The sequence below is a fragment of the Falco biarmicus genome, chromosome 11, assembly GCF_023638135.1.
Source record: "Falco biarmicus isolate bFalBia1 chromosome 11, bFalBia1.pri, whole genome shotgun sequence".
Classification (NCBI taxonomy): Eukaryota; Metazoa; Chordata; class Aves; order Falconiformes; family Falconidae; genus Falco; species Falco biarmicus.
In genome coordinates, this window is record NC_079298.1 from 32,130,978 (window position 1) to 32,144,696 (window position 13,719).

At 53.8% G+C, this 13,719-nt stretch overlaps 1 protein-coding gene across 3 annotated transcripts in view; it reads left to right on the forward strand.

Annotated features, from left to right (window-relative positions):
* Nucleotides 1–13,719, forward strand: part of ASTN1 (astrotactin 1) — a 55,566-nt gene that overhangs the window by 19,857 nt on the left and 21,990 nt on the right. For 2 of the 3 annotated variants that reach the window (XR_008824734.1, XM_056356564.1), the window contains exons 2-8: nt 982–1,169; nt 4,257–4,650; nt 5,471–5,617; nt 6,072–6,179; nt 7,245–7,394; nt 8,426–8,593; nt 8,795–8,879. Coding sequence is in view for 2 of the 3 variants with exons in the window: in XM_056356564.1 (XP_056212539.1) it covers nt 982–1,169; nt 4,257–4,650; nt 5,471–5,617; nt 6,072–6,179; nt 7,245–7,394; nt 8,426–8,593; nt 8,795–8,879 (1,240 nt within the window). In the remaining variant the exon portion in view is untranslated. The remainder of the gene's footprint in view (nt 1–981; nt 1,170–4,256; nt 4,651–5,470; nt 5,618–6,071; nt 6,180–7,244; nt 7,395–8,425; nt 8,594–8,794; nt 8,880–13,719) is intronic. The other variant, XM_056356565.1, reaches the window with a different exon arrangement.

The following is a 13,719-nucleotide window of genomic DNA, read 5'->3' on the forward strand; positions in this document are numbered from 1 at the left end:
AGGAAAAATAACTAACAGACAAACGGCAGGCTCAAGGTGATGGCTGAGATCAAGGTGATCCGAGATGGTGATCTGGTCTGAGATGGAAGTGGTGGTTAAAACCCCTCTTTCCTAGGGATGTGCTGGTGTCACCCTCCCTTTTGCTAAAACCCAGCTGTAGGATGTCCCCAAAATGTTGGAGCTGGCCAGGTGAATTCAGTTTGATTTGGCATTTAGCGCCCTGCAGCATGTGTTGTGTTCCCGTTCTCAGCTGCTCCTCCTGCCTGGGTGTCCTCTGCTGCTGTCACTCCTCAGCCCAGCTCTGTCCATCTGTCCCACGATCCCCAAACCCTGAAGCTGAAGGTACTTAGGGGAAGTTGGGGTGTTTGGGCAGAAAATGCAGTATGTCTGCAGATCTCAGGGCTGGGTTCTGTGTGGGGAGCTGTAAAAAAATGGTTGGAGATGGAAAACCTCTGAATGCACCTCAATCAGAGCCAGAGCTGCAGGTGCAATTGCAGCCACGTGCATGTTTCTCCATTCACAAAGGATGGGAAATATTTTCTGTCTGCAATAATTTGCAACATGATCCCCGTGATCCCACTGGTGCCGCTGAGAAGTTGTCCTATATCCTCTGCTCCCCGTGGCTGGAGCTGCGTTTAACATGAAGCACGCTGGTGTAACCCATCCAAACTAGGGCTGGAAGGATGCTGCCGGGCTCCCTGGCTGTGGCTGTGAGATGCTGTCAATAAGTGCTCTGTCCCTGCATCACATCTGGATTTTTTTTGAGGGGCACACATCTGAATTTTACCTAGAAATATGATTTTACTCCACTTTCATCCTTCAGGTTGTAGGTTGTGTAGGGGCAGCTGTGATGCTGGCGGGAGGTGGCCGGAGGGTGTCTGCTGTGTGTCCCTTGGTCCCTCCACCCATTTTTTGGGACAAGGCCAATCTCCATCAGCCCCCTCCTCCACATTTCCCACCTGGCTGGCTTTGCTTTTGCAGAGATCTCAGGCAACACGGATGACATCCCACTGGTGCGCTGGCGGCAGCAGTGGCTGGAGAACGGCACGTTGCTCTTCCACATCCACCACCAAGACGGGGCCCCCAACCTGCCTGGCTTCGACCCCACGGACGAACCCCAGACTGAGTCAGCAGAGGAGGAGCTGAGGATCCTCCACATCTCTGTCATGGTATGTGATGGGAAGGCAGCCCCTGATTAGGTGTACAGAAGCCTGTAGAAAACATAGGGACTTTTGAAAAGCCATACATTTCCCTATCTGATTCAGCTGCCTGGGACGGGGAACTGAGCCCACCTTCAGGGGCTGGTTAAGATGCCCCAGGCACCTCTCTGAACGATGCTGCTTGCAGGGTGCTTTAACAGCAGGCTGCTTTAAACCTCTCCCTGTGTTTGCATCTCTTTGCAAATATGTTTGCAGGGGTGCCTTTGTCCCCGGGGTGTGCTGGGCTTTGAAGGTCTCAACCACCTTAACCCAGGGTTAATTCACATTGACTTTGTCAGGAGCCCTTTGCCTGGCGGATGATGCTGGTGCCTGCTGCTCTGGTGCGCGGCGGGTGTCACGGTGCCACTGGGCACTGTCACCGCCGCTTTTATCAGCGCAGCAGCCCCGTGGCTGCAGTTTCGCAGCATGCAGTAAGCAAGAACATTCCATGTGCCGAGGCTGCATGGCTCTCCTCCTCTCCCCAGATGTGCCGGGATGAGGTTTCGATGGCAGAGAAAAGAAGGCAAGACAGAGATCGGTGTGTCGGAGGTGGATCTGTGGTTTGTTGGTTGTGGGGGGTTTTTTTTGTTATGTTAGAAAAATTTTGAAGAATTCTACGATTTTTGTGCCACTGGAAGATAATTAGCCGGAGACAATGTGTTGCCGAGGCTGCAAACAGGCTGTTTAATGGTGCCTACTCTAATGAGAGCATCAATAGCTCTTCCAGATTGCAGCCCCAGGCCAGGTTTCTCCTCCATCATTTGTGCTTGATTAGTCTCGAGGAAAAGAAAACAATCACTGGCAAAACCACCCCCAAAAACATTTTGCACAGTTATCTTTCTTTTATGGTCCACTCCCAGCTGCTCTTGAAAGGGTGCATCACCTCGGGAGAGGCTGGCTGTGCTCTGCTTCTTCATCTTGGTCTTCTTGGGTACCGCTGAGTCCCAAGATTGAGACAGGAGTGCCTGCAACAAGGCTTGTTATTGAGCTGATGACAAGGATGTCTGCAGCTCATTGCTCATACCAAAATGTGTAAATACAGAGTGAATCCTCCCTCTCCCCCTTTTCCCCCATCACTCTCAGCTCCACTCCGGCGGCGTCCTCACACCCTGACAAATAGAGGGTGGCTTTTATGCCAGGAGTCAGGATCACGTGGAGTTTTCAAGGCTGATTTTCTTTCTCTCTTTGTGTGGTTGCCAAGAGAAGTGTGAGCGAGGGGCTGTATCCATCATGACAGAGGTCTGCACGTGGACCGCGTGAGATGCGCTCCCATGCCCGTCCAGTGCAGGGCTCCTCTCGCAGCCATCATACGAGTACCAGGTGATGGAGGGATGAAGGCAGGGTGGGATTTCTGTGCTCCCGGGGTCTGAGGCGGTGGGTGCCCTGACCCCATCCAACGAGCAGTGAGTGGAGGGGACTCCAGTGCTGGTTTTCATCCTCCCTCCGGAGCCTCTTGAAGTCTGGTGGCCACAAGCTGCTTTTCCTCAGGGGCAGTTTGAGCTCTCAGACTATCAGGGCAGAAGAAATACAATTTCAGTTAAATAACAAATTTGTTTTGAGAACCCGCAGACGCAGTCCTACACAAACGGGTGGCCACCTGACCTGAGCTCCAGCTTGGGCTCCCGTGTTTCCTAGCACAGGTGTATGGCAGAGCTCCCTGGTGTTTGGGGGATTTGATGTGCGTACAGAGGGCAGCAAAAGAAAGCCAGGAGTGCCCCAGTATTACTCCCACCTCCTTGTCACCCCATCTGCAAATGGACCCTTCCTCAGGGTGATGGAGAGCCATACCATGGGAGGCCTGTGGTGGGGATGGGGATAGCCCTCACTTATTTATGGATCAGAGGAACTCAAAGGGATTTGAACGTGATAGAGAATCGGGCCTGGACTTTACCACTAAAAATGCAGCATGAGCATGGCCAGGTATGAAGCCAGTGCCAATTTCAGCCCCAGAGAGAGATTTCCCATCCTCCTGGCTGCAGGCTGCTGGCCAGAGAGATGCCGTGTGCCAGCCAGCCCCCCTGCCTCTGCTGGACTCCTTGGCTTCTTAACCACTGGAGTTTCTTTGCGTTTTCTTTGTAGTTTTTTGTGTTTTTCTTTTTTAAAAGAAAGTTTGGAGAGAGTCTTGGAGGGTGCATCGCAGCTCCATTATCCCAGGAATGAAAGAGGGTTAAACCATAATGGCCGTTAAAGCTTCTTTTCCAGCTGGCTTTCCTGCTTCTCATTCAATAATTCCCTTAATGTTTTATCCTAATGGAGCCGATTATTACTATTTTTTTATTTTATCAAGATCACCTATTGCATGGAAAAGAGGAAGGGGGACCAGAGCTGCGGATGGACGTGGAGCTCTTCACTCTATTATTATTATTATTATCATTATTATCATTATTATCATTATTATCATTATTATTATTATCAGACTGGGCATGAGGGCTAGCTTGGGCTTTCGTCTTGCTGCCTCTGTCTGCGTGCAGTGATGATGTCTCCGCAGGAGGGTGACCTTGGGGATGGTGGCGAGGTGGCAGAGCTGGATGCGGTTTTAGGGTCTGTCTCTGCGGGGCAGGAGCTTTTTCAGTCTCTTCCCCCCAGGCATTCCCCAAACCATGCTTCAGTCATCTTGCCGTCTCGAGCCTTGATCTCCTTTAATCTGTGCTGCAATTTCTGCTGGATACCCTGGGAAAATCTCCTAAGATTGAGAGTGACAGCACTGAAACCGGTTGGAAATGGGTCAGAAAAAGTTGCCCGTAGGAGCATTTGCCTGGAATAAATCTGATCTCTGCTTTCAAAGACGTGTTGCGGGAGAGCGAAACAGAACAGGCTCTGCTTTAAATACTGCTTTTTCATGCCTCACTCGTGACTTCAAAGCTCGTCCAGCTCGAGGCAGGCTTCACCTGGGAGTGCTTGGACAGCGCTGGGTGCCAGCACCTCTTATCGGTGTGACCAGGCTCCTCACCGTTGCCTTCACTTTGGCCCCCCCAGAGCATCCCCGGGGCATTTGCATCCCCGGGGGGTGGCTGGCGCTGGTCCTTGGCTAAGCCCTGCTCACGTTTGTGCCCGCAGGGAGGGATGATCGCCTTGCTGCTCTCCATCCTCTGCCTGGTGATGATCCTCTACACCCGCCGGCGGTGGTGCAAGCGGCGCCGGGTGCCGCAGCCCCAGAAGAGTGCCAGCGCCGAGGCGGCCAACGAGATCCACTACATCCCCTCGGTGCTGATCGGGGGCCACGGGCGCGAGAGCCTGCGCAACGCCCGCGTGCAGGGCCACAACTCCAGCGGGACGCTCAGCATCCGTGAGACGCCCATCCTGGATGGCTATGAGTACGACATTACCGACCTGCGGCACCACCTCCAGCGTGAGTGCATGAACGGCGGGGAGGACTTCGCCAGCCAGGTCACCCGCACCCTGGACTCGCTGCAGGGCTGCAACGAGAAGGCCAGCATGGACCTCACACCAGGTGGGGATGGGGCAGTGGGGCATGGGCTGAGCTTGGTCCTTTCCAAATCATTTTCTCTCCATTGCTCCATATACACGTTTTCTCTTGAGCATTTTCCCTGTTTCTCTGAGTCTTTGTTGCCTGTGAGATGTTGGTGGCACTCTGAAAGCACTTCCATTGCTGGGAGATCTTACACCCAGTTGAGAGCAGCCCCTGCTGAGTGGGATGTGGCTGGCAGCTTGGAGGGGAAGGGCTTTGGTTCCTGCGGCCTGATGGAGAACCAGAATGGTGTCCTCTCTGAGCTACCCTGTGGTGACCTCCAAAATTCCCTTCTGTGTCTCAGGATTTCCAGTGTCTTATTCAGCTGAGGTTTTTAGTAGTAAAACTATACTTGCCATCAGTATGATTCAGAGTTAACGCTGTCTTCTGATCACCAGCAGGGATTCCCTGAGGCTTGTAACACACTTGCTTGTGGGCCATATTACTAAACAAGCCATCCAACTGGAGCTTTCTCAACTGAGACATGGTTTGGGAAGACCATGGTGTGATTCCTAAAGCTCTCCAGGGGTTTTCTTTACAGACCTGAGTACATAGAAGTGCCCTGAGAGGCTGAATGTTAAATCTCAGCTTTTGGCTAGCTTGGTGGAGGTGCCGGTCCCCCTCAGGCTTTGAGGAGCTTGTGAGGGTGCACTGGAAGCAGCTTGGCCCCATGGCCACAACACCCTGGTTGCCTCATACAGATGCTGGAGATGGATCTGGGCAAATCTCTCTCTTTCTCACCTCCCTCCTATTTTAACATCTTTATCCCTGAAAGATTTTGCCTTCAATTCTTCCTGCTCAGGGAGTGATAATGCCAAGCTGTCCCTGATGAACAAGTACAAGGACAACATCATTGCCACCAGCCCCGTGGACTCGAACCATCAGCAGGCGACTCTGCTGTCCCACACCTCCAGCAGCCAGCGCAAGCGCATCAACAACAAAGCGCGAGGTAGGGGGTGTCCCTGGGATGGACAGGGTGCTCTGGGCTCCCACCCACCCACGGTCCAGCAATTTTCCCCCTCCTGGGATGGAGAAAGGAGGCCAGTGTTGGGTGAGAGCGTGAAAAGGAGGGTTTGGGTGGGGGGAAGCAGAAACAGTGGTGTCTGCAAGGGTGCAGATGATGTTGGGTTGGTTGGATGCAAAGATGCAGAGGGTGTTTGCCACAATAAATATTTTATTATACTGGCGTGGCCACAGGGAAAAGTTGCAAACTAATGGGAGCCATGGCAGGGGGCATGGCTGTGTGTGGTGGGAAGGGGAGAACACACTATCCCTGCTGCGCCTGGCAGACAAGGCTCCTGGTCTCCAAGGCAAGGCTTGCCCTGAAGGGGTGATGCAGGATGTGATGGCTCAGGGTGGCATGGTGCCAGCCCTGCCATGACCACACTCGGTGTCCCCTGCAGCCGGCTCAGCATTTCTCAACCCTGAGGGGGACTCGGGGACGGAGGCAGACACCGATCCCCAGCTGACCTTCTACACAGATCCCTCACGGAGCCGGAGGCGCAGCCGAGGTGGGTGCGGGCACGGAGGCGGGTGGTGAGCCGTGGCCCCTCTTGCCTTGTTTGCCGTTGCCTCTCCAGGTTTGGAGACTTTCCATCAGCAAAAGATGGAAATCCAAGCATGATCTGGGCTGCCGTGGGCAGGTGCCGGTCCCTGCTCCCACAGCGGGCTGCTGCTGCTCTCCGGTGGAGTTTCTCAGCAGAGGAGGAAATTTATTCTGATTTTTTTGCTGGAGGCTTCTGCTGGGCTTTGGTGTGTATTAATGAGTAACATGCTTCAGAGGCTGTCCCGTGAGCTCCCGTGCTGCTGCTCAGCGTGGTGCTGCTGCGAGTTTGCTCCAGCATCATGCATGTGTGAGCTGTATGTACAGTGGAGGATGGGGACAGGCTTGTTCCCCAGGCAGGATTCTCACCCCACTGCCCTGCACCATCCCTTTGGGAGGTTTTCCATCCCTTTGGGAGGTTTTGTCCTCTGGGGAAGAGAGTTTGTGTCTATTTTCCCTTTTTAAGCCTTGTTTGCTGGATGGTGCTTTGTTTTTCTGGGAGGCTGGTTCAGGTTTTGTTGCCGCAGGAGATACCCACTCAGCCCCCAGCCAGCTTTTTCCACTCAGCTTCTTCAGCTGAGAGATTAAAAGTCAAAGACCTGTGTGCCCTGAGCAGTTAGGGCTCTGGTGCTTTTTCAAAGGATCCAGGAGGCTGTTGTCATGGCAAAATTAACCTGAGAGAAATGCCGAGGAGGGAGGAAAAAAAAGGGATATTACCTTTCTTCTCAATATCTCTGCTCTGCTTTAAGTCCTGATGCTGCAAAGGTCTTGGTGTGCTGCAGTGCAGGGGTATGGAAGAGCCCAGGCTGCCAGGTTCTGGGGAGACCCTGGTCGCAGCAGACTGGAGGGAGGGTCCTGCAGCAAAGGCTGCTTCATGCTTTCGAAAATCCAAAGCAACTCTGCTTGGTTGGATTGATGCTGGATTTCCAGGGGACTGAGCAGGGACTCTACACCCTGAGATCCCCTGGCTGCACCCCAAGATCTTCCTGGGTCCCTGAGGTCACAAGTTTGACTGTGCTTTCATGTTTTGCAGTGGGGTCCCCCCGGAGTCCTGTGAACAAAACCACACTGACCCTCATCAGTGTGACGAGCTGTGTCATCAGCCTGGTGTGCTCTTCCCACATGAGCTGCCCTCTTGTTGTCAAGATCACCCTCCACGTCCCTGAGCACCTCATTGCTGATGGTGAGCACCCACCCCATGGTCTTACCCCCCACTCCTGCCCCGTTCTGTAAGCTGTAATGGAGGAGAGGAGGGAATGATGGAGAGAACAGATGCAGGATGGGTGTAGGTTGGAGGGGACAGGCATGGATTGGAGGGTACCAGTGCATGACAGAGGGGATGCATGGGATGGAGGGGATGGGCACAGGACAGAGGGGATGGGTGGAGGACAGAGGTGGCTGTTGTGGGATGGAGAAGATGGCTGCAGGACAGAGGGGACAGGTGTGAGATGGAGGGTACCAGTGAGGGAGTGACGGATGGAGTGGTACCAGATGGAGGGCATGGGTACAGGACAGAGGAGACAGATACAGGATGGAGATGGTTGTTGTGGGACAGAGGTGATGGGTGCAGGATAGAGGGGACAGGCATGGGATAGGGGGTATCGGTGTGGGACACAGGTGTGGGGCACAGGGCTTGGATGCAGGGTGGAGGAGATGGGCGCAGGACTGAGGGGACCATTGTGGCGTGGGGGGGACAGGCATGGGATGTAGGGGATGGGGATGGAATGGAGTGAACCATCAGGGGATGAAGGACATCACTGTGGGATGGAGGGGACAGGTGTGGAGTGGAGATGGCTGTTGTGGGACAGAGGGGACAGGCACAGGGGTGGAGGTGGCTGTCACAGGATGGAGGATAGGCATGGGACAGAGCGGGCCATCACAGGGCAGAGGAGATGGGCATGGGTCAGACGATTCACTGTGGAACAGAGGGTGCTGCTGTGAGACAGAGGGCACTGTCTCAGGATGAAGGGGGTGGACAAGAGATGAAGGAATCCATCATGGGATGGAGGGGACCATCACGAGGTGGAGGGGACCATCATGGGATAGAAGGATCCATCACAGGATAGAGGGGACCATCATAGGATAGAGAGATCCATCACAGGATGGAGGGGTACCATCGTGGGATGGAGGGGTCTATTATGGGATGCAGGGGACCATCATGGGATGGAGGGAACACCAGCGAGTCACCGCTGCTGACTACCCTTTTGCTGGCAGGGAGCCGGTTCATCCTGCTGGAGGGGAGCCAGCTGGACGCTAGTGACTGGCTGAACCCGGCACAGGTCGTCCTCTTCTCCCAGCAAAACTCCAGTGGGCCCTGGGCCCTGGACCTCTGCGCCCGGCGCCTCCTCGACCCCTGCGAACACCAGTGTGACCCCGAGACTGGTAGGTGGTCAAGCAGTTGGGTGGCTTTGGGAGGTCACCTCTGCTCAGCCCAGCTTTGGTGGGATAATGCCTTCTTGCCTCACTCCACGTGCAACAACGGAGCTGCTGGGTGCCCCGTGTGGCTGCAGGCTGGGCTCAGCGGGGAAGCACGTGGAAAGCTTTGTCCTCCCCTGTCCCTCCTGTCCCCCCCTTTCTCCATAGGTGAGTGTCTCTGCTACGAAGGTTACATGAAGGACCCTGTGCACAAGCACCTCTGCATCCGGAACGAGTGGGGAACGAACCAGGGGTGAGTGCGCTTGCCGCGGTGCGCCCGGGCTTGGTCCGCCCTCGCACGAGCTGCTGGGCTTCAGCAGCCATGTAGTGGGGCTCTGGCAAATGCTCTTGGGGGAAAGAATTAGAAGCATCTGGGTGAATAGTAAGGCCAGCGTACGGCAGGGCTCTGCAGCAGGTCTGCAGGAGGCGAGGTCTTCTATTCTTGGAAATAATCAGAGATGATGTGGAAGGGGCCATTGCTAGGTTTCAGAGTAAACACCCCCTGGCGAAGATTGAGGCTGCTTCTCTTCCCCTTGCGGGCACTCTCCTCGGCATCCTGCACTTCACGGGTCTTTCAGTGTGGGTGTGCAGGGCATCAGAGGAGGGCTGAGGTCAGGCTGAGGTCCCCGGTGGAGGATGGAGGCTGCGGGCTGGGGACACCCCATTGAAAATTGGGCAAATTAGATGGTTAGGTGCCATGGCCTAGAGGGAGCAGAGGAGTTGCCATCTGCTCCACAGCTTTGCACTCATGGAAGTACAAAGGGAAATTTTTCTGATGTTTTGGCAGCAATTTGATGGGGGATCCCAAACATTCCCATCTCTCTGTGACCCTTGGAGGATGCCCCATCTGGTCCTTAACACTCACGGATCTCTGATATGCAGATGGGGACTTCCAGGGATGGCTGGAGGTAGTGTGCAGAAAGCCAGGACACCCCCAAAACCAGAGGCCTCATGTGTACCGCCACCTTCAACCCCCTTTTTCCCCCCATTTCATATTGTTGTACCACAGCTGGATCTGCGGCAGCGGCAGCCCCGCACGTGGCAGGACGCCCTCTCTGAAGTTATTAGTCTTCACAGCGGGAAGAGAAAATCATCAAAGGCTGGGCTTGGCGGCACCCCTGCCGTGCTGCTGTGCCAGGGGATGGCAGCTGCGGGGAGCTGCCTGCGCCGGCCAGCCCTGGCTGCATCCCTTTGAACTGGGGCCCAGGGAGAGCACTGCTGCTCTGTCTCCAGCCTCTTCTCTGTTTTTTTAATTTTAAAAGCAATTTAGCAATTAAACCCAGTGCGGAGCACCAGCCGTGGGAGACAAGGGCGGCTGTTGTTGTGGGTGCCCTGGGCCAGGCTGGGGATGAAGTGATGCTCATGGCACAAGTGGCCCCATGCTGGGGATGTGATGGGTGGTGTGGTCAGGGTCCCCAAGCCACTGTGAGGTATTGCTGCTGGGGTGGGAAAATGCAGGCAGAAATACAGCTCCCTGCCCTGTTCCCCGCCAGGGGACGAGTGTCCAACAGGGATGTCCCCAGATCCCCTGTGCCCAACTAATCAGAGGAACTGAGCCATGGGACTGGGCTGTGGGAAGGAATATTCCCCTTGCCAGGAACTTGCCTGTTTTGGGATGTGTTGTGTTTAGGGGTGTCTCACAGTGGGTTGGAAAGAGTCCACGGCCACCCACAACTGCACATGGCTTTGGTGCCAGCCTGTGCCTCAGGCAGATTTGCAAGGTCATGGGTCCATGACCTTGCAAAAAGCAAGAAGGCAAATGACTTTGTCCATTGAGGCAGGTAGTAAAAATGGTTAAGCATGGTGGAGAAGCATTTGCTCCCTTCCCCTGTGCTTTTCCTTTGCTCCTGGGTGTGGGTCTGCATCTTCACACTTTTCCTCCAGTGCACAATGCTCTTCTCTAGCTTCTTCTTCCTAATCTAGCTGCTCCGGCGTCTAAAGGGAAAGTGGAGAAAAAGCTGCTTTCAGGTGAATTGGGACGAAACATAGATGGTAACAAGAAGGAAAGAAGCCAAGGCCAGGAAGGACAAATCCACTCCTGAAGCCCTCTGGACCTGTTTGCAGCTCCGGACCTAGCTTTAGTCTCAGCAATGCCAACCCAAAGGGTGCTCAGGACCCACTCTGTTCCTCCAGGGGATTTAGAGTTGCTTTTCAGACCCAGCTCCACCCCAGTGCCCCCATGGGGGCCTTCTGCTCATGCTTGAGCTCTGCCTTTCCTTCTGCAGCAGTGTTCATACCTGGCCAGGATACATATTGTCTTGGGTCTTATCTCATACAGCAGAGTTGGCTACGGCAAGTTACACGCAGTTTCCAACATACTTTTCTGTTTGGAGCAGAGAAACCTAGCAGGTCTCTTTTTCTCCAAAGTGCAACACAGCCCTAGACCATGGTGGGGCCACTGAAGTCCTTCTGCCCTTCTCTGGGCTCTTGAGAAGGCTCTGACACTGCAGCATAGGGGCTTTTTCAGCACCACCCTTTCAGAGCTCCTCTTTTGAGCTGTTTGAAACCAGGGTTATGTTGTGTTTCTTCCTTGAACTTGTCAGGTTTTTGTTTCTGAAAATGGCAGCAGCTGAAACCACACTTCACCACCACTGCCTGCAGCTTCCACTGTAGATAGGGGCGCTTGAAAGCATGCCCACACTAAGCATTGTGATGCAGAGGCCAACCTGATGTTTAATGTTTTTTTTTTCTGCGCTGTGATCTGTTCCTGATGTCCAGGTGCTGCTTGGTGCAGCTCTGCTTGCAAGGGCTTGTGATGGTGGAGGTATCTTCTATCTGCCTAAAGTGTCCCCTGTGAACCCTTGGCCTCCACAGGGTCATGTCTGTGATGAACTCTCTTTGGTCCAGCAGAACTGTCTTGCCAGAGCCTGTTTAACTGAACGACTTGTAGCTTTAACCTGGTGTTTACGTTTTAGGGGGTGGAAGTTGAGCTGCCGGGCTACGCTGTCTTTTGTTGCCCTCACCAGCTCGCTCCCAGCTCCAGCCTAACCGGCTTGTCCACAGGCTCACCTGGAAGAGCTGTCTGCAAATCCTCTACTCTCTCCCCGCAAATTCCAAGGCAAGATCGACTGTGCCTGAATCGCTTCTGACTGTTTGTCTAAGACGCTCTAACCCCTCCAGCACTGGAGCGATGTGCTGCAGGGTGGCACCAGCAGGCAGCAAGTCCATCCCCAGAGAAGCCACGCTAGCTCTTAGCAAGGGGGAGGTCACCAAAGCAGGACCTGGGGGCTCTGCCAAATCCCTCGATGTGCTTGGGAGCGATGCAGACTTCCTAGGGTGGCATTTTGATCTGAAAACTCATTTCAACCCTTTGGTTTAGATAGGTTTGCCACTGGTTTGTTTTTATTTACAGCGATTATGGGTTGACTGGGTGTCTGTTCAGTCAGCAGCATCTAATTTTGCTCATGGAGGCGAGCTCATCTTTGAACTATTATTGGCGATGGCAGTGAGTCTTTGTGTGTTGTGTGTATTTTGGGTACCGTGCTGAGATCCATGCCTCTGCGGTACGTCTTTTACCCAATGCATCCGGTCCCTAAATCTTCATCAGTTTTTCAAAAAATAAAATCTTTTTGATCATAGGTAGCAGATACATTTGATCAGCTGGGGTGTTTTTTTTGTGCTGCTCTTCAGCTGTTTTAAACAAATCTGGCTGGTGCTGTTTGTGTGTTCACAGCCTGTCTTCCTACTTTGATATGCATTGTTAATTAGCTGCTTTTTGGCTCTTACTCTAATGTTTCCCAGGTAGGATGCAGTTTCCAGCAGCCCAACCAACCTTGCCTCATCTTTGCTTATCAAACCAAATTCCTGTGGTTACTTCATGGTATGACTTGACCAAAAGTCTCATCAGCTCATTCTGCCTTTAGTTAATAAGCCGTTACCTGCCCGCATTTGTACTTCTTCATCTCAGCCCTTAGATCCATCGTGCCATGGCCCATGACTCATCCCCATGTGCGGTTCTTGCCTGGGTGTCCTTTTCAGACACCCTGATGAGATTTAAGAGGGTCTGCATTTAAGGAGTCTTTCTCGACATGCCCTTTCAACTTGTAACGGGCTTCACCCCAGCATGGGGAGCTTTTAGGTCACGTTAAGGCAATTTGTTGAATGTGTCTGGCTGGGCGCTTTCATCCTCTTCTAGCAGCTGGCAAGCGAGGGCCACCCCAGCCCCACTCCCAAGCAGGGTGAGTTACCCTTCTCTCCACCCCACAGCCTGGCATCCTGTTTTTCCAGCAAGAGCCCATGACCTGCTCACCTACCTCCCCTTCCCACAGTGCTGCTTCTCCTCTGCATGCGGTTATCCCCCTCCCTGGCCATGCACCTGCTCCTCCTGTCCCAGCCCCACGCGCTATCCACTCCCCACCCCACAGAAGAGGCAGGGACATGCTGAAATAACAAGGACAGCACTTTTCCTGCTTAGAGTCTTTTTTTTCTCTCCTTTTCCCTTTTTTCCCCCACCCCTTTTTCTATATTTTTTCCCCCTCTGCCTCTCTCCATCCCCTGCTGTGTGCCTCGGCTTTGCGAGCTTGAAGGACAGCCAGATAAAAAGCTCCTCTTTCTTTCAGATCCTTTCACCAAACCACCCATCCGCCTCCTCCTCCTGCCTCATTCTCCTTGCAGATTTACGGGCAGCCCAGGGAGAAAGTGCTGGCATTAGCATTTTTAATAAAGAGCTGCTTGGAAGGGATGGCAGGGGGTGGGGAGGTGGGAAGGGGAGAGGCATAGGCAGCTGAAACCCAAGCAAAGACATTGCAAAGCAAAACAAAGTCAGGGAGGAGCCGGGATGGACGTCGCTGGCATGAGAAGTTGGCAGTTTGATGCTCATGTCACATCTGCTCTCTGCTCGCCCCCCATCAGGGTGGTGTTGGGTCTTCATGGGTCCCCACTTTATTGTGGGGAGTGGATCCTGGGGCTGCAGAAGGGGTGCAGGCAGCGTCGGGATGCTTCTGGTCCATTCACCCTGGGCTTGAACTCCTGAGCCACCAGCGAAGGGATGCGGTGAGCACATTTGTCCACGCACTGGGAGCTGGTGCTTTGATGCCATGATGGGGTTCAGCATGGCCATCTTCATGCTGCTCAACAGGTGGAAACCCCCAGGA